The 20,385-nt window shown below is 41.5% G+C and overlaps 1 protein-coding gene across 1 annotated transcript in view; it reads right to left on the reverse strand.

The window, feature by feature from the left end:
* Positions 1-20,385, reverse strand: part of LOC117521706 (receptor-type tyrosine-protein phosphatase F-like) — a 535,666-nt gene that overhangs the window by 302,859 nt on the left and 212,422 nt on the right. Inside the window, exon 3 of the mRNA XM_034183049.1 lies at positions 17,751-17,926. Within this exon, the coding sequence (XP_034038940.1) occupies positions 17,751-17,850 (100 nt within the window). The 5' untranslated portion in view covers positions 17,851-17,926. The remainder of the gene's footprint in view (positions 1-17,750; positions 17,927-20,385) is intronic.

Genomic DNA, 20,385 nt, shown 5'->3' on the forward strand with positions numbered 1-20,385 from the left:
TGTCACTTTGTAAACCATATTTGACAGAATGGCAAGAATTGGGACCGACAGTCATAACAGCTTTGTCAGCCACTGATTGGAGCAGAGTTGGACCACGAACGGAGTTCAGTCCATCAACTAAATTGTATAAAGTGCCAGTTAATGTCTCATTGGTGCTGACAGCTGGAACACACATTGATGTGTCCACTTCACAATCCTGAGTGTTTCAGTTGAGTCCTGAAGAAGATGATCTTCTCTCTTCGGTACCATCAGGATTGTGGACAACAGGTCCTTCAGACGTAGGACTGATTAAAAATGCACAACCTGTAGTTATAAGACCAAAAACAGAATACAGACCATGTGTAAGACAGTATCCATTGAAACCTGATGCAATTGAAGGAATCAGGCCAGTAATAGAGAATTTATTAACAGCAGGAGTAATAGTGCCATGTCCAGATTCACCATGTAACACACCCATATTTCCTGTAAAAAAGGCTCCGCCCTCAGTGGGGTGGAGAATGATTCAAGATCTGCAGGCAGTAAATGCTGCTGTGATTAAAAGAGCACCATGTGTCCCAGATCCACCACACCTTGTTAAATTCGCTGAGACCAAATTCTAATAGTTTTCTCAGTAATTGACATAAGTAATGCATTTTTCTCTGTGCCAGTACACCCAGATAGTCAATTCTGGTTTGCTTTTACCTTTAAAGGACAACGATATACATTTACCAGATTACCGCAGGGTTACGCAGAGAGTCCAACTATTTATTCTCAAGTCATGTCAGCATGTTTAGCCAATTTTGTTCCACCGGCAGATAGCCAACTATTAGTGTATGTCGATGACATTTTGATTGCCTCTGACACACGAGAAAACTGCATAACTGACACAGTAGCATTATTATGTTTCTTATTTGATAATGGCCACAAAGTGAGTAAAAACAAAGTTCAGTTGTGTAGGGATAAAGTAAAATATTTAGGACATGAATTATCAGCCACAGGGCGCACGATCCTGTCTGACAGGAAGGAAGCAATTTTACACGCTCCAAAACCACAAACCAAAAAGCAGATGATGTCATTTCTCGGACTGACTAATTACTGCAGGGCATGGATTCCCTGTTATGCAGAATTGACTAGTCCACTTTCTGATTTGATGTACAAGGATGATATTTCAATGTCAACCGTGTTGGAATGGAACAAAGATGCTGAGGAAGCTTTTGTAAAAGTAAAACAAACATTAGTGTCATCCACAGTTTTGGCACTACCAGATTATAGTAAACCATTCATTCAAACAGTTGATTGTAAGAATAAGTTCATGACTAGTGTTTTGGTTCAAGTGTATGGCTCAAAATTAAGGCCAGTTGCCTACTACTCATCTAAATTGGATGCAGTGGCAAGTGCTCTACCATCATGTGTACAGGCTGTTGTTGCAGCCTCTATGGCTGTTCAAAGTAGCAGTAATGTTGTTCTATTCCATCAGTTGACACTGAAAGTTCCACATGCAGTTTCTGCACTTCTGTTGCAGACAAACATGAGCCTTTTGTCCCCAGCAAGACATCTTTCGTGCATTGTCCTTGCTATTATCACAACCACACCTTACGGTTAGAGCGCTGTACAACATGAATCCATCCACATTGATACCTTTACCTGAGGATGGTGAGCCGCACAATTGTCTTGATGTAGCTACGGTCTGTACGAAAGCACGCCCAGACCTCCAGGACACACCCATCCCAAACAGTACAATTGTGTATGTGGATGGTTCTTCCACTAAAAACGCTTATGGACAACACAATCTGGATATGCTGTTGTCACAAATTCAGAAGTATGGATTCTGCTTCATTGCCATCCTCATTTTCAGCACAAGCAGCTGAATTAGTTGCAGCTTGCTATCTGTTTAAAGGTACGGCTGTAACAATTTATACAGACAGCCAGTACGCTTTTAGCACAGTGCATGTGTTTGCCAAAACTGTGGGAAGAGCGTGGAATGGTGACATCATCTGGAAAGCCAGTGACTCTGCCACCACTCCTAACTGCCTACTGAAGGCTGTGAAATTGCCTAAACAAATTGCTATATGCAAATGTGCGACTCACACCAAGGGCTCTGACAGTATTTCAAAAGGAAATGATTTTGCTGACAGAGCAGCAAAAGAGGCAGCAGCAGCTTCTTCTATTTTTGTTGTACAGGAAACCACTCCAGATTTGCATTTAGGTCATACACTGCTTGCTGACATGCAACAGCAGGCAACTGAAAGAAAAACAGATGTGGATAAATAAAGGAGGCTACGTATGCAAATGAGTTGTACGTATGCCCACAAAAGAAACCCATATTGCCAAAAAATATGTTTAATGGGCAGCTATTATGAGCCATGCGTGACGCATGTCTCATCAGGGGGTATGATATCGCAATTGCAATCTATTTTTTGTCTTATGGGTTCGATGCATATGCAAAACAGCATTGTAGAGCATGCATGACATGTGCAAAACACAATTCACAAGGCAATTTGAGACCCCAAAGAGGCAAATTTCCAACACCACAATATCCCTTTCAAGTGATTCACATGGATTATATACAGCTGAGTAAACATGAAGGGAAGGAATTTTGTTTAGTCGTAATTGATGCCTTCTCAAAATGGGTAGAATTGTTCCCTACAGAACATGCAGATGCACTTACAGTGGCTAAGGCACTTGTGCAAAGACATCATTCCACGATTTGGAATACCAGAAACAGTTTATTCAGATAATGGAGCGCATTTGTTAATACAATAGTGCAATACGTAGGAGAAGCGCTACAGGTCAATCTCAAAATCATTGTGCTTATCAACCACACAGTGCCGGATTAGTGGAAAGGACAAAGGGCACAATAAAAATAGATTAAGGAAATGTATAGAAGAGACAAACGAACCTGGATTGAATGTTGGACCTAGTAAAATTGTATATGAGAATAACACCAACACCATCAGGGTTAACACCATTTGAGATACTTTATGGACGACCATATCGTCTACCAATTTTGACATGGATACTAAAACAGCAGATGAGGAACAAACCTTAGCAAATTTTTATGAAAAAGACATTAACACAGAAAGAGATAACTTAAACACATTTACTGCCGAATAATTTTTGATCTTCCACAGGACGGCCTTCCAGTAGTCTAGCCAGGAGACTGGGTGTCATCAGAGTGATTAAGAGGAAGAACTGGTCAGTCCTCGTTGGGAAGGTCTATACCCAAGTGCTGTTATAACACCAACTGCAGTAAGCTAGCGGAGAGATCAACGTGGATACATCACTGTAAGATACAGCTGTGTGTAGGCGGCCTCCACAGTGTAAGGGGAAGTCTGGCTACAAAGGGAGTCTATTTAATTAGCAATAGATTGTCTCAATGCCAGTGAAGCAGGGAGATCCTTGCACTATTAGGTGAGGTGGTTAACAACACTGTATCCTAGCAATCATGACTGAACTACAGCAGACCCCGGAGCGGCGTGCTCAGCGCCGCCGCTGCCGGACTGTTGGTAGGGCAGCCGGTTGCGTTGTGATCTTAGTGTGTTTCGTGCTCCTCGGATTCCTGGCCTGGTGGTTGACCCAAGAATTGCAGCTCACTGTGGACCGAGCCAGAGAACAACGCAAGCAACGTCAGAAGAGGGTTATTCATAATGTGAACGAGACAGATGGACACCCTCATATATACCATACTAATATGTGGTACAGATATGTTCATTTATTGGCTATGGAATTACGTTACTAATTGTTATGTTTGTTCGCAAATACCTATATCCTCAACACACCCAGCTCTGACGGCTAAACCGTACCCTGCTAGGGTGACAGAATGTCTTATCATACGGATGCATAATCAAACTGTATTTCGGGGGCAGTTCTAACACACTTGCCTCAGTGCAACCACTTATATGATAGGGATTTCAACAGAGGACGTACAAGCGTGCCCAAGTGCTGCTCCATTGACTAGACTGAAGGGAAACGCAAAAATATCATCACGTTTAAATTGTCATCACAACGGCCATTCCCACATTGCTTTTACGGGACAGGGAAATAAAACTGTAGGTAAAATTAAGAACGTCTGTGTACCCAAACGTATGTTTTATCAAATAATTTAAGCCTAGCCAAAACATAATATGTGGATGGTACTTATCTTCATCACATTGGACGGGGATGTAATTATACAGGCTCCTGTCCATGGGGAACGGATGAATCATGTGCTTATGTTAGTAAGTTTTTTGCTACCACCTGTAAATGGTACTCCGGTGTATGATGACATCTATTGGCTTTGTGGTTTCCAGACTGTACATGAGTCTCCCACCAAATGGGGTGGTGTGTGTGCACCTACCCAGGTGACTGACCATACATATGTGGTAGGACTCCACAGAGAAGAATGGCAGCACCAGACGGAGGAGATTGATATACCCAGATGTGTTACCATATGATCACATGTGGGGCTCGGATGTACTAAAGGACAAAAAATTGTGGTCTGTAGGAGATAAAATAGCACATTCATTGTTCCCCTGGATAGGAGTGGGAAAAAATTCATAATGATTGAAACTCTGAATTATCGATTGGGTCTGTTCATGAATGTAACTAAAAAAAATAGTAGCAGCTCAAAACACTGAAATAGATGCTTTACGTACCATGGTGATGCAAAATCGCATGGTTTTAGACTTGCTTACTGGTTCACAGGGAGGAGTTTGTGTTCTGCTGAACACAACATGCTGTACTTTCATCCCAGACTCCATTCATTCAGTGGATATGCAGGACGCATTGGAAGAGCTGAATAAACTTCGTGATGCAATGCATAAAGACACCCTAGCCGTGAACCGGTGGAATCCCTGGTCCTGGTTGACTTCAGGACCATGTTGGCAGTTACTATTGAAAATGGTGACACCAGTTATTATAGTCCTAATTCTGATTGGACTTTGCATGTGTTATGTGATCCCTTATATCAATCAATCAATCAATCAATCAATTTTTTTTATATAGCGCCAAATCACAACAAACAGTTGCCCCAAGGCGCTTTATATTGTAAGGCAAGGCCATACAATAATTATGTAAAACCCCAACGGTCAAAACGACCCCCTGTGAGCAAGCACTTGGCTACAGTGGGAAGGAAAAACTCCCTTTTAACAGGAAGAAACCTCCAGCAGAACCAGGCTCAGGGAGGGGCAGTCTTCTGCTGGGACTGGTTGGGGCTGAGGGAGAGAACCAGGAAAAAGACATGCTGTGGAGGGGAGCAGAGATCGATCACTAATGATTAAATGCAGAGTGGTGCATACAGAGCAAAAAGAGAAAGAAACAGTGCATCATGGGAACCCCCCAGCAGTCTACGTCTATAGCAGCATAACTAAGGGATGGTTCAGGGTCACCTGATCCAGCCCTAGCTATAAGCTTTAGCAAAAAGGAAAGTTTTAAGCCTAATCTTAAAAGTAGAGAGGGTGTCTGTCTCCCTGATTCTGAATTGGGAGCTGGTTCCACAGGAGAGGAGCCTGAAAGCTGAAGGCTCTGCCTCCCATTCTACTCTTACAAACCCTAGGCACTACAAGTAAGCCTGCAGTCTGAGAGCGAAGCGCTCTATTGGGGTGATCTGGCACTACGAGGTCCCTAAGATGAGATGGGACCTGATTATTCAAAACCTTATAAGTAAGAAGAAGAATTTTAAATTCTATTCTAGAATTAACCAGGAAGCCAATGAAGAGAGGCCAATATGGTGGAATATGCTCTCTCCTTCCAGTCCCGTCAGTACTCTAGCTGCAGCATTTTGAATTAACTGAAGGCTTTTTAGGGAACTTTTAGGACACCTGATAATAATGAATTACAATAGTCCAGCCTAGAGGAAATAAATTGCATGAATTAGTTTTTCAGCATCACTCTGAGACAAGACCTTTCTAATTTTAGAGATATTGCGTAAATGCAAAAAGCAGTCCTACATATTTGTTTAATATGCGCTTTGAATGACATATCCTGATCAAAAATGACTCCAAGATTTCTCACAGTATTACTAGAGGTCAGGGTAATGCCATCCAGATAAGGATCTGGTTAGACAACCATGTTTCTAAGATTTGTGGGGCCAAGTACAATAACTTCAGTTTTATCTGAGTTTAAAAGCAGGAAATTAGAGGTATCCATGTCTTATGTCTGTAAGACAATCCTGCAGTTTAGCTAATTGGTGTGTGTCCTCTGGCTTCATGGATAGATTAAGCTGGGTATCATCTGCGTAACAATGAAAATTTAAGCAATACCGTCTATAATACTGCCTAAGGGAAGCATATATAAAGTGAATAAATTGGTCCTAGCACAGAACCTTGTGGAACTCCATAATTAACTTTAGTCTGTGAAGAAGATTCCCCATTTACATGAACAAATTGTAATCTATTAGACAAATATGATTCAAACCACCGCAGCGCAGTGCCTTTAATACCTATGGCATGCTCTAATCTCTGTAATAAAATTTATGGTCAACAGTATCAAAAGCAGCACTGAGGTCTAACAGAACAAGCACAGAGATGAGTCCACTGTCCGAGGCCATAAGAAGATCATTTGTACCTTCACTAATGCTGTTTCTGTACTATGATGAATTCTAAACCTGACTGAAACTCTTCAAATAGACCATTCCTCTGCAGATGATCAGTTAGCTGTTTACAACTACCCTTTCAAGAATTTTTGAGAGAAAAGGAAGTTGGGATTGGCCTATAATTAGCTAAGATAGCTGGGTCAAGTGATGGCTTTTTAAGTAATGGTTTAATTACTGCCACCTTAAAAGCCTGTGGTACATAGCCAACTAACAAAGATAGATTGATCATATTTAAGATCGAAGCATTAAATAATGGTAGGGCTTCTTGAGCAGCCTGGTAGGAATGGGGGTCTAATAAACATGTTTGATGGTTTGGATGAAGTAACTAATGAAAATAAACTCAGACAGAACAATCGGAGGAGAAAGAGTCTAACCAAATACCCGGCATCACTGAAAGCAGCCAAAGATAACGATACGTCTGGGATGGTTATGAGTAATTTTTTCTCTAATAGTTAAAATTTTGTTAGCAAAGAAAGTCATGAAGTCATTCCTAGTTAAAGTTAATGGAATACTCAGCTCAATAGAGCTCTGACTCTGTCAGCCTGGCTACAGTGCTGAAAAGAAACCTGGGGTTGTTCTTATTTTCTTCATTAGTGATGAGTAGAAAGATGTCCTAGCTTACGGAGGGCTTTTTATAGAGCAACAGACTCTTTTTCCAGGCTAAGTGAAGAGCTTCTAAATTAGTGAGACGCCATTTCCTCTCCAACTTACGGGTTATCTGCTTTAAGCTACGAGTTGTGAGTTATACCACGGAGTCAGACACTTCTGATTTAAGCTCTCTTTTCAGAGGAAGCTACCAGCATCCAAAGTTGTCTTCAATGAGGATTGTAAACTATGGCGAGATACTCTATCTCCCTTACAGAGTTTAGGTAGCTACTCTGCACGTGTTGTTATATGGCATTAGAGAACATAACGAAGGAATCATATCCTTAAACCTAGTTACAGCGCTTTCTGAAAGACTTCTAGTGTAATGAACCTTATTCCCTACTGCTGGGTAGTCCATCAGAGTAAATGTAAAGTTATTACGAAATGATCAGACAGAAGGGTTTTCAGGGAATTACTGTTAAGTCTTCTATTTCCATACCATAAGTCAGAACAAGATCTAAGATATGATTAAAGTGGTGGGTGGACTCATTTACTTTTTGAGCAAAGCCAATAGAGTCTAATACTAGATTAAATGCAGTGTTGAGGCTGTCATTCTCAGCATCTGTGTGGATGTTAAAATCGCCCACTATAATATCTATCTGAGCTAAGCACTAAGTCAGACAAAAGGTATGAAAATTCACAGAGAAACTACAGTAACGACCAGGTGGACGATAGATAATAACAAATAAACTGTTTTTTGGGACTTCCATTTGATGGACAAGACTAAGGACAGCTTTCAAATGAATTAAAGCTCTGTCTGGGTTTTTTGATTAATTTCATAAGCTGGAATGGAAGATTGCTGCTAATCCTCGCCCCGGCCCGGTGCTACGAGCATTCTGACAGTTAGTGGACTCGGGTGGGTGTTGATCATTTAACTAACAAATTCATCCTGCTGTAACCAGGTTCTGTTAGGCAGAATAAATCAATATGTTGATCAATTATTATATCATTTACCAACAGGGACTTAGAAGAGAGAGACCTAATGTTTAATAGACAACATTTAACTGTTTAGTCTGTGGTGCAGTTGAAGGTGCATATTATTTTTTCTTTTTGAATTTTTATGCTTAAATAGATTTTTTGCTGGTATTGCTAGTCTGGGAGCAGGGCACCGTCTCTACGGGGATGGGGTAATGAGGGGATGGCAGGGGGAGAGAAGCTGCAGAGAGGTGTGTAAGACTACAACTCTGTTCCTGGTCCCAACCCTGGTAGTCACGGTTTGGAGGATTTAAGAAAATTGGCCAGATTTCTAGAAATGAGAGCCGCTCCATCCAAAGTGGGATGGATGCCGTCTCTCCTAACAAGACCAGGTTTTCCCCAGAAGCTTTGCCAATTATCTATGAAGCCCACCTCATTTTTTGGACACCACTCAGACAGCCAGCAATTCAAGGAGAACATGCGGCTAAACATGTCACTCCCGGTCTGATTGGGGAGGGGCCCAGAGAAAACTACAGAGTCCGACATTGTTTTTGCAAAGTTACACACCGATTTAATGTTAATTTTAGTGACCTCCGATTGGCGTAACCGGGTGTCATTACTGCCGACGTGAATTACAACCTTACCAAATTTACGCTTAGCCTTAGCCAGCAGTTTCAAATTTCCTTCAATGTCGCCTGCTCTGGCCCCCGGAAGACAATTGACTATGGTTGCTGGTGTCGCTAACTCACATTTCTCAAAACAGAGTCGCCAATAACCAGAGTTTGATCCTCGGCGGGTTTGTCGTCGAGTGGGGAAAAACGGTTAGAGCTGTGAACGGGTTGGCGGTGTACACGGGGCTTCTGTTTAGGGCTACGCTTCCTCCTCACAGTCACCGCAGTCAGCCTGCTTTCCCGGCTGCTCAGGGATCTGCCAGGGGGAACTAACGGCGGCTAAGCTACCCTTGGTCCGCACCAATACAGGGGCCTGGCTACTGTAGAATTTTCCACGGTGCGGAGCCGAGTCTCCAATTCGCCCAGCCGGGCCTCCAAGCTACGAATAAGCTACACTTATTACAAGTACCGTTACTGCTAAGGAGGCCGAGAAGGAATAACAAACATTTCACACCCAGAGCAGAAAAGTGCGGGAGAGACAGGAGAAGCCGCCATGCTAATCGGCTAAGAGCTAGTAGCTACGCTAAGCTAGCGGATTCCTAAAAACACGCAAAGTGAATAATGTGTAAATAATTTAGAGGTGATTCAGCAGAAGGAGTGCTTTAGTTAAGGCACGTAAAGATTACACTGGGAAACAAATCGTAATCTAGATAACTAGATCAATCTAACTGCGCAGATTTAAACAGCTAACAGATACAGGAAAAACACCGCTGTGCCTCCGGAACAGGAAGTGATACAATACCGCAGTGAGAGCCAACCACCAGTAGAGTTAAGTTATATCAAAACAATGGTTGGCAAAATGGTGTCAAATACATTTGTACAGTGTAATCTGGCCTTCCAACAAACTATGCCAAAATATCAAGCATTGAAACAGTCAGACCTTAGTGGAGAAAACTATAATGACTGTACTGAGAATTATGATGATATTGAAAAGCTCACAACTCCAGTTCAAGGTTGAACTGTTGACGTGATGAGTTAAACACACTCTTAGCCTATGAAGCTTAGCTGAAAAAGTAATAAGACAAGTGGTGTAGTCGAATAATACAGAAAAACGGTTCATTTATACCAGTCAGCCGAAGTGATGTATGGTGGTGGTGTGGTGATAACAGAATCTTTGACAGACTGCCACGAAATGTGTCAGGTTATTGTGCATTAATATCATTATTGTTACCAGTTAAAGCCATACCCATGACCCCTGAAGACGTTATGACATATGCAGCCTCTCTTATTCCTGAGGGTTGGCAGAAAGGCATAGCCAGACATAGAGTAAAAAGAGATTGGAAAGGAGTAGGAAATCCAACATATATTGACGCAATAGGAGTCCCCAGAGGAGTGCCTGACGAGTATAAACTGGTTGATCAAATAGCAGCTGGATTCGAATCTTCCATCTGTTGGTGGTGTTCAATTAATAAAAACGTGGACAGAATAAACTAAGTTAATAAACTAACTAACTAAGATGGGTGATGCCTACTATATGTTTAACAGGCGATAAACAGGTGGGAAATGTTAAGGATTTTATATATATATATATATATATATATATATGTTATCACTGTTAAACATTTGTACCTTCGTCTTCTTTCTTATGAAAACGGTGTTGTGCTGTTTGCACCTAACCCCGAGAATGTATGTGTTATTCAACCTTGTTTTAGCATGCTGGGGTCAATCTGAACTGGGAATGAATAGCTGGATGTACTTATTATTATTATTATACAACTTGTTTTTGTAGCCGCTAACGACTGGGAGTGAAGCATGACGGGGTCAGTCATGAACTGGGAGTAATAGACCTGAAGGTTGTTTTTGACTGTTGTGACGTGATGCTTAGTGTGAAGACCAGGACACTCCAGGCAGATGCACAACAGCTGATAACTGCAACAGACGAACGAGATGTGTTGACCTCCGACGATAAGAGTAAAAGAAAGAAACTGTTTGTCCTTACAGCTGCGCTTATTGACGTATGTGTTTATGTTACGGGAAGAAACTTGTCTCGCGTTGTCCCCCCCCCCCCCCCCCCCCCCCTTAGGACAAGTTTTATGATGTAATGAGGGCATCTCTAATAAAAAGAGCGGGAGCACAGGCCAGACTTTAGTGTAGCCTTGGTGTACAGCCTGGCCGCACTCCGCGCGTGATTAATTTGACTTTCTGTCTCACTGGTGTTTCTTGACTCTGTTTGTCTTATCAAAGGTTTTAAGAATGTTTGGAGGAGAAAATACCCAACAATGGCACATGTTGCTGGAGAATTATCAGGAACCATTACGCAAGGTCAAGAATAATGTTCTGTGTTGTTGCGCGCTATTGCGTGTAACAGCGCATCATTAAGTTCTGTCACGTTGTGAACGAGGTGAATTGTCTCCACACACACACCCATATTCATCGAACCGAATTCAGATCGCTCCTGTTTTTCAGAAGAACTTTGTGACTGCATGCGTAGTTGGGCTGTGTGCCATGAAGTGGTGCAGAGAGGAGGAGGAGGACAAAGCCAGATGTGTGGCTTCATGCGGCTCTCGTCTCACCTGTTTTCCCAAACATCAGGCACATGCAGCAGGTGGAACACCTGCAGGAGCGCGCTGAAGAGCACTGAAATGAGACTTTTAGCCGACTTGGTGTCAGCAATCAAACTGAATGCGGTGCAGCAGGGTTTAATTGTGCGCGCGCTTCTTCCTCCGCCGGACTGGAGGAGGTGCAGAGATGTCTGGCTGCACGTGAGTCTCCTCTCGCTCCTCTGGTTGCTCAGATTCGTTCTCCTACTCATTGGTTACAACAGCAGGTGGAACACCTGCAGGAGCATCCTGAGGAGCTTCAGCAGGAACTGTGGATTGGCATACTGCATCAAACTGAACGCTGTGGAGCCGAGTTTAACTGTGCGCATGTGACAGAAAACTGATTCATCGTGCGCGCAGTGAAATGTGACGCCGCATTACAAGTCGTGTCAAAACTTGACAGTTTCCGTGTCACTTCGTAATAACGCATGACAGTCTGGGCTCCAAGAACCATCACAGGAACCACTACGAAAGCTGTTACGTTCTATTAAGGATCACTACTCATCAAGACGGATCAATACGCTCAGCTGCGATCTCCACGACGTGAGACGAAATGAGGGTGGTGTGTGACATTCGTGGAAGATTTTTTGACAGGCAAAAACATGCTCCACGAATATCAAGAATATCATGCACCAAAACGCACTATTAAGAAACCTATTCAGATGCGTTAAGTCAAGTTAAGAATGTCAGGAATGTGTCACAAATGACAGAAAAATGACATTCGTAACGCGTCTTGCTTATGTGTAAACGCACCATAACCAACTAGTCATATCCTAAATAATAGCTTACGCCGTTTTTCCAATACAGTGTCTGCACTGTTGACATGTAAGACGTTGGGGACACAGTTGGTACAAAGAGGCAAATTTTTAAAATCCAAAGTCTGATTTGTTTTTTTCCCACACTAAGGCTGAGAAGGGACAGCAATGGCATACAATGTGAAAGAATCAGGAGTGCATAATTTGCACGGATAATGTGCAAATATCTAGACACCGCAAGAAACAAATACAACAACGCAAAGCTGAGGGAGGCAGGCATGACTATGAATAGAGAAGAAAAAAATCCAACTGGACTTGTGTATGAAAGGATGGAGAAGTTGGCGAGGGTGAGTGGGTGGGCTGGAGGCATGGGGGGAGGGGGCTTTGGGTATAATTGAATTACAGTGAACCTAAGACAGCACTATAGGTGAGGTCATGTGTTGAATTAATTCTGTCCCTGACCTCGTCTTCACCAGGGCAGTGCCTCTTAGCGATCCCTAAGACCCAAAAGTGCATCAACTGTGACACTGCTTTCTGAGTGCATTCTTCTGGCCAAAACTGTCCTTCAGATTGACAGCAGGGCACTGAGGCTGAGGGACCTTCATCACACTCAAAGTGTGTTTGAGTGCAAATGTGAACGCTCTATATGCTATAAGAGGCACAGCAGAAGAAAGTTTGTGTTTGTTGAAATCCACCAAAAACCAGGAAAATCAAATGTAATATTAGGTTAAGTTGTATTTTGCACACCATGAGAGGGTCCTGATAATGCTTCAGACACTGACTGTAATAACTTAGAAGGTAAAATCTAATTTCAGGCAATAATGCAAATCCCTAAACATTTATTTGCCTGACCCTGAGGTAAGATCCTACAGTATGTTTTTAAAAGTAGCTGAAAAAGCAGTGGTTTAAGTCAAACATTCTTTGAGACTCAGTTAAAACTTTGGGGGTTTTATTTATTTATTTATTATCTTCGGATCTATATCTGCCTTTGGTTGCATTACTGGCGAAACAGCATGTCGCTAACGTACTGTGCAAGACAGCATTAACAAAGCATCAATAAGTCTGAGTGGGAGAGTTGCCGAGTTCTTCAGCAGACATCCATAAGATACTCATAAAAGCTGTCTGGTGGACGAACATAGCCCCCTGCTTTTTATTTGTAGTGCTTCTTTAATTGATAAATAAATCATAACTGCTTCCAAATCCCTTATCTGCCCATTATAAAAGTCTTTAATTACTGGCATTGCAGCTCTGTGTTGTGCTTCTGTGTCTGCGGTACATGTCTGTGGTAATGGGTGACTTGTGGCCACTCTGTGCCCCCGAACTGAACAGAAGCACAAGAAGCCTGCACCTGCACTGCCAACCCGGATCAGAAAAAACTTCCATATGTTAGCCGGGGCTAACGTTTCCAATGGTGCACCGATTTTGCTGTTAAACTGTTCCCAACCCACAAAACCATTTAATGTCATCACTTCATCACCATAATGTGAAAGATAGGTGCTACACTCGGGCTGATGCCAGTCTGACGCAGGTTACTTCCCCAACCAAGGTTGGCCCCCATTTACTGGGTGGTCTGATATAATGCAGATGACGCATCTTGTCCAAAGACACAAACAGGTAGGGTGACTGGGAATCAAACCCAGGTCTAGATATGGATAACCCAACTCCTTATGCTGCTGAGCTACCAAATGTACAATATGCTCATAATACAATTTACATTCATTACAATGATAAGTTTTGGACATTTTCACTCGATATGGATAGATCGTAAGAACAGCTGGTATATCTGGAAAACGGTAAATGGACTGCATTTATATAGCGCTTTTCCATCTGCATCAGACGCTCAAAGCGCTCTAGAAATAATGCCTCACATTCACCCCGATGTGAGGCATTATTTGCAGTTTGCAGAACGTCTGCAGTTTTAGACTTTTGAAAGTGCACACCCTTTTCCTACCATAAAACTTTCTTTAAGCTAACATTGGTGAATAAAAGTGGAGCACAAAGGCGACTGTAAAAGTGAACTTTTGTAACCGCAATCCGACACCTTTCCGATGTGCGCCGACTCATAAGTCCGACGCCACTCTGCATGATTCTGGCTATGTGTGACGGGGTTATAAGTCAATTACATGGAAGTCGTTTGGATTCTTTAAAAGTGTGGAAGTACAAGTTAAGATGGTACGCAAATTACGCTGGTCAGTAACTGCCAAACAAGACAGAAAAACTAAAGCTTTTCCATCACCAGAACAAGTGCGACCTTTTGGTTTTATTGACATTATTTTACCAAGTTACAAAGCAAACTAAATGGTTTTGTAAAGACTGATTAAAAAAAAGTGCTTGCAGTTAAATGACTGTTCTGTTATTATTTATGACGAAATATATTCTAAACTTTACTGAACATTCAGTCATTATCAGGATACTGTCTATACTTACCAAAAAAAAAAAAAAAAAAAAAAAACAACCACTAAATTATATCACCCCAGTCTCACTCTTTTTTCGTGCTCCCATGATGAAATGATTCAAATTTCGTGACAGGTTTTTTTTTAACTCACTATTCCTAACCCTACTCCTACCTCCGACCTTAACCATAACCTAATCTTACTCTTTCGTCCCAACCCTAACCATACACTCCCACACTTTTAATTTGGTGCAGCCATCACGGAATGAATTTGTGCTGCCGTGACGAAAATAAGGCGCTTTTCGTCACAATATCACAAACCAATATATTAATGTATATTTCGTGCTACTGAATCACGACTTCCCGTGACACCAGGTTGATTATATACAGCAATAAATAGATACTGTCCAATAATGGAAAAAATATTGTGATTCTTTTTTTTTTTTTGCCATATTGGCCCAGCCCAATATTAAACTGTGATTATTTATATTCTATAAAATTATCTCTTCAATTGAACAATTTTGCCAGTTACAGAAAAAAGTGAACTGAAATTGGACTAAAGGTCAAAACTTCACTCAAAATAGTACTTAACGATTTTTTACTTAACGTTTTTACAGAGACCAGCATAGCCGATGGATTTTCTTATGTTTGGATTTGACTAGTGTAACGCTTCAATTTCTGACAAAGTGGACAGTCTATTACAGCCTATAAAACTTGTACTCTTCAAATAATATCAAAACTACTTCTGTCTGACCAGCAATTCCTGAGATATGACATAACATACACAGAAGCACACACGGGAGCATGTGTGGACAGAGGATGAATATAGTTCACCATGTGCAATTTTTCATTTTTTGAACATCTGGATCAGTTCAGACCGGCTGTAATGTATTTGGGTCGTTACACTAGCTGTATGATCCTCTTGATGAAAGCATGGCATTACATGAGGATAGTGGAGGAAAGTTTGGCTATTTCTGCTCCCGATCAATTTTTCATTGTTGTCTGTCTTGTTCGCATTCACAGAACTGAAATGTGCCCAACCTACAGACTCCACAGTGCAGCCAGCCAATGCATACATAAGAGACATGCAGAGGAGTGTCATTTAAGATGTTGCAAGATCTACTGTCTGTTTCCTGCTCTGTCTGATGAAGTACAGTATGGTGCCGCCTTAAGAACTGTACAGAACACCGTGTTCAAGAACATGTTGACTAGCATGTACTATTCAAATCAAATCAATTTTATTTATATAGCGCTAAAGCACAACAAACAGTTGCCCCAAGGCGCTTTATATTGTAAGGCAAGGCCATACAATAATTACGTAAAAACCCCAACGGTCAAAACGACCCCCTGTGAGAAAGCACTTGGCGACAGTGGGAAGGAAAAACTCCCTTTTAACAGGAAGAAACCTCCAGCAGAACCAGGCTCAGGGAGGGGCAGTCTTCTGCTGGGACTGGTTGGGGCTGAGGGAGAGAACCAGGAAAAAGACATGCTGTGGAGGGGAGCAGAGATCAATCACTAATGATTAAATGCAGAGTGGTGCATACAGAGCAAAAAGAGAAAGAAACACTCAGTGCATCATGGGAACCCCCCAGCAGTCTAAGTCTATAGCAGCATAACTAAGGGATGGTTCAGGGTCACCTGATCCAGCCCTAACTATAAGCTTTAGCAAAAAGGAAAGTTTTAAGCCTAATCTTAAAAGTAGAGAGGGTGTCTGTCTCCCTGATCCGAATTGGGAGCTGGTTCCACAGGAGAGGAGCCTGAAAGCTGAAGGTTCTGCCTCCCATTCTACTCTTACAAACCCTAGGAACTACAAGTAAGCCTGCAGTCTGAGAGCGAAGCGCTCTATTGGGGTGATATGGTACTATGAGGTCCCTAAGATAAGATGGGACCTGATTATTCAAAACCTTATAAGTAAGAAGAAGAATTTTAAATTCTATTCTAGAATTAACAGGAAGCCAATGAAGAGAGGCCAATATGGGTGAGATATGCTCTCTCCTGCTAGTCCCCGTTAGTACTCTAGCTGCAGCATTTTGAATTAACTGAAGGCTTTTCAGGGAACTTTTAGGACAACCTGATAATAATGAATTACAATAGTCCAGCCTAGAGGAAATAAATGCATGAATTAGTTTTTCAGCATCACTCTGAGACAAGACCTTTCTAATTTTAGAGATATTGCGTAAATGCAAAAAAGCAGTCCTACATATTTGTTTAATATGCGCTTTGAATGACATATCCTGATCAAAAATGACTCCAAGATTTCTCACAGTATTACTAGAGGTCAGGGTAATGCCATCCAGAGTAAGGATCTGGTTAGACACCATGTTTCTAAGATTTGTGGGGCCAAGTACAATAACTTCAGTTTTATCTGAGTTTAAAAGCAGGAAATTAGAGGTCATCCATGTCTTTATGTCTGTAAGACAATCCTGCAGTTTAACTAATTGGTGTGTGTCCTCTGGCTTCATGGATAGATAAAGCTGGGTATCATCTGCGTAACAATGAAAATTTAAGCAATGCTGTCTAATAATACTGTCTAAGGGAAGCATGTATAAAGTGAATAAAATCGATCCTAGCACAGAACCTTGTGGAACTCCATAATTAACCTTAGTCTGTGAAGAAGATTCCCCATTTACATGAACAAATTGTAATCTATTAGATAAATATGATTCAAACCACCGCAGCGCAGTGCCTTTAATACCTATGGCATGCTCTAATCTCTGTAATAAAATTTTATGGTCAACAGTATCAAAAGCAGCACTGAGGTCTAACAGAACAAGCACAGAGATGAGTCCACTGTCTGAGGCCATAAGAAGATAATTTGTAACCTTCACTAATGCTGTTTCTGTACTATGATGAATTCTAAAACCTGACTGAAACTCTTCAAGTAGACCATTCCTCTGCAGATGATCAGTTAGCTGTTTTACAACTACCCTTTCAAGAATTTTTGAGAGAAAAGGAAGGTTGGAGATTGGCCTATAATTAGCTAAGATAGCTGGGTTAAGTGATGGCTTTTTAAGTAATAGTTTAATTACTGCCACCTTAAAAGCCTGTGGTACACAGCCAACTAATAAATATAGATTGATCATATTTAAGATCGAAGCATTAATTAATGGTAGGGCTTCCTTGAGCAGCCTGGTAGGAATGGGGTCTAATAGACATGTTGACTATTGTCTCAAACCGGTGTCAAGAGCTGCCCATGCCCTTAATCCAGCATGTTAAACAATAGACTTATATTTAACAGACTGCAGGTAACAAATCAGGACAACAGCATGTGATGTGACTTACTATCTGCCAGAGAGGAGAACACCAGGCAACTGAGTAGAAGCAGGAACAGCAACGCCCCTCTGGGCCGCGGGGGTGCTGCCATGTGAATATTAGGCACCATGTTCCAAGTTGGCACTGCTGCCGTCTCAGTCCCCCTGCTAGACACGTCCCACTCCAACAGGATCAAAGACTAACACCTGGGAGAGCAAAGACAGGAGTATAGAAACATTAGTATTCAAACTCACCGTGTTTTTGCATATATTTGAATGAGGATGGTGACACAGTGCTAAGGCATAAAATCAAACACAAGTCACAGTGCATAGCCAAGGAAAACACAGGCTTTGTGTACTTGCAAGAAAACAACAGCATACAGCGCTGAAGTCTTTGGTCATGATCACAAAGGCACTAAATATTCACAGTAAAATCGTGCTTAGGGCACTGAAAAATACAACAGAAACAAATACAACAAAATACATCAGCAGTGAGACATAGATGCAGTACAGTGCTATGGAGAGGAAAAAAAAACAGAAAATAAATCAATCAATGTGAAGAAGTAGCACACATACACAAAGGTCAGGATTAAGCTCCTCAACCATCCTTCCACAAATGGGGAATTGTTAAAAACCCAGAGGACCTCTTAAGCATTGCTCCCTTAGGACAACCACCCACTTAATATTCGCCATTAAGAAATTGAAACTCTGTCCTCCACAAGTGTTCAAATCAGGTAAAGTGCAGTGATGTCACAGAATGACAAAAACACATGCATAAATACGGTTGTTTGGTTGCAGGTGTTCTGCACTTTAATCATAATTAAAATAAAGAAAAGCAAAAAAAAAAAAGGAATAAACAAAGTTTTAAATGATTTATTGTAGAAAATCACCAATCTCACTCATATAAACAGAAAATCGATTGTTTACACGGCACTTTCATGGTTACAGCGCTTTACAATGATGCCTCACATTCACCCACACACATTGATGTCAGGGTTCTGCCATTCAAGACACTCAGCTGCACACCCGGAGTAGTTTGATGACGGCTGTATTTATCACAAATGATCTAAATGTTTACATCATGACCTCCTCAGCTGCACAAGCAATGATTTTTTTGTTTGTGTGCTTTCTCCCCAGAAAAGGACTGTTATGGCATTGTGTAGCACTTCTTACCGCCATTTTCTTATTTTAAAAAACAAAACACGACACTGGCTTTTTGTTTCTATGTCAGCAACAAATTTTATATATATATATATATATATATATATATATAACTCTCACTAGCAACATTTAGGCATGAGGCACACTCGTGTCTCAGGTATTTGAAGTTGAACCCATTGGTTCACAAAAAAAAGGTATTAATGCCAAATCATAACAAATGTCACCTCAAAGCAATATACAAGAATAAAGTCTAAAGCTCAAACTGCCCTTGGCCAAAGCACATTGTTAACAGTGTCAAGGAAAAGCTCTGTTATTGTTTTCTGCAGGAAGAAACTTCAAGCAGACCAGATCGTATGTGCATAAATTGCTTTAACTAAATTTCTTACCCCAACGCTGAAGCCCGCGGCCATCTGTGATGAGTAATAACACTGTAAAGCAGAGCACAATATGGTAAGGATAGATATCTTTCTTTTGATGGAATTAAAGCACTATCTCCAGAGGACTTAAGGGGGGAAAAAAGAAAGAATGAAAATGAGAGAAGTTTAAAAAGTTTTAGTGTAAGCCTGCCTTTGTCTTCAAGAGCTTCATGACAATGATTCTGTACAAAGCTTTTACAAGAGGCCTACTGGAACTGAAAACTTTCTCAGCTCATCTGTTCAGCCAGTTTATAGTAGTGAGTGAACAATAATGATTGCTGATATTTGTGAAAAGAGAAAAAGGGAGGAGCTCACAATGTGGACTATATCAAGAGGCTCGCTGGGTGGCCAATCAGCTTTAGACTATTCACTTCAGCTAAATAAGTCAGAGTGTCAAGGACACAATGCCTCCAGTATCTCGTGGAATAAAACTGCTCCATTCTTAAGCCTGTGGAGGTGTTGAGCAGACATTAGTCATGTGGCTGTTTCAATGCGCGAAGAGGGGGGAAAAAAAACACACTGTGGCACCTCTTTGTGCATTAAAAAGGACCAACAAAAACATCCGTAACAAAGCAAAATCTTCTCTGTTCTTCGGCTGAGCTCTGCTTAAACCACTTTTACTAAGTCATGCAAACGAAAATACTAGCACTGATGATTAGAAACGACGCAACAGAGTGCTGTTTTATGACATGGGTGCCAGTGGGTCACTTGAGGACACCTGCAGACTGGTATTGATCGCCAGCCCTCCATCTTCTTTGTCGCTAAAAGAAATCTGCCTCCAGGTTTCAGTGTGTACAAAACTCATTTCTGATGCAACACACCTCGCCGTCGAAGGAATTTCCAAACACCTCGTGCTGCCAAATTCATCTGTCTCCAGTAAAAGTTCAAGCTGTGATTGCCTGCATGCAGATTTCGGAAAAATACCCACAAGGGCATCTGAAATAATTTAAACCCTCTGCAACCTTCACTTGTAATGAGACAGCAGCTCATTGCTGATGTGGTGGAAGAAAAAGGTGCATGCAAACACATTGCTGGAGGCACCAAAAAAACTGGATCACACCCCCAATCCTGCACGCGGAATTAAAAGAC

Source organism: Thalassophryne amazonica, chromosome 12, assembly GCF_902500255.1.
Source record: "Thalassophryne amazonica chromosome 12, fThaAma1.1, whole genome shotgun sequence".
NCBI lineage: Eukaryota > Metazoa > Chordata > Actinopteri > Batrachoidiformes > Batrachoididae > Thalassophryne > Thalassophryne amazonica.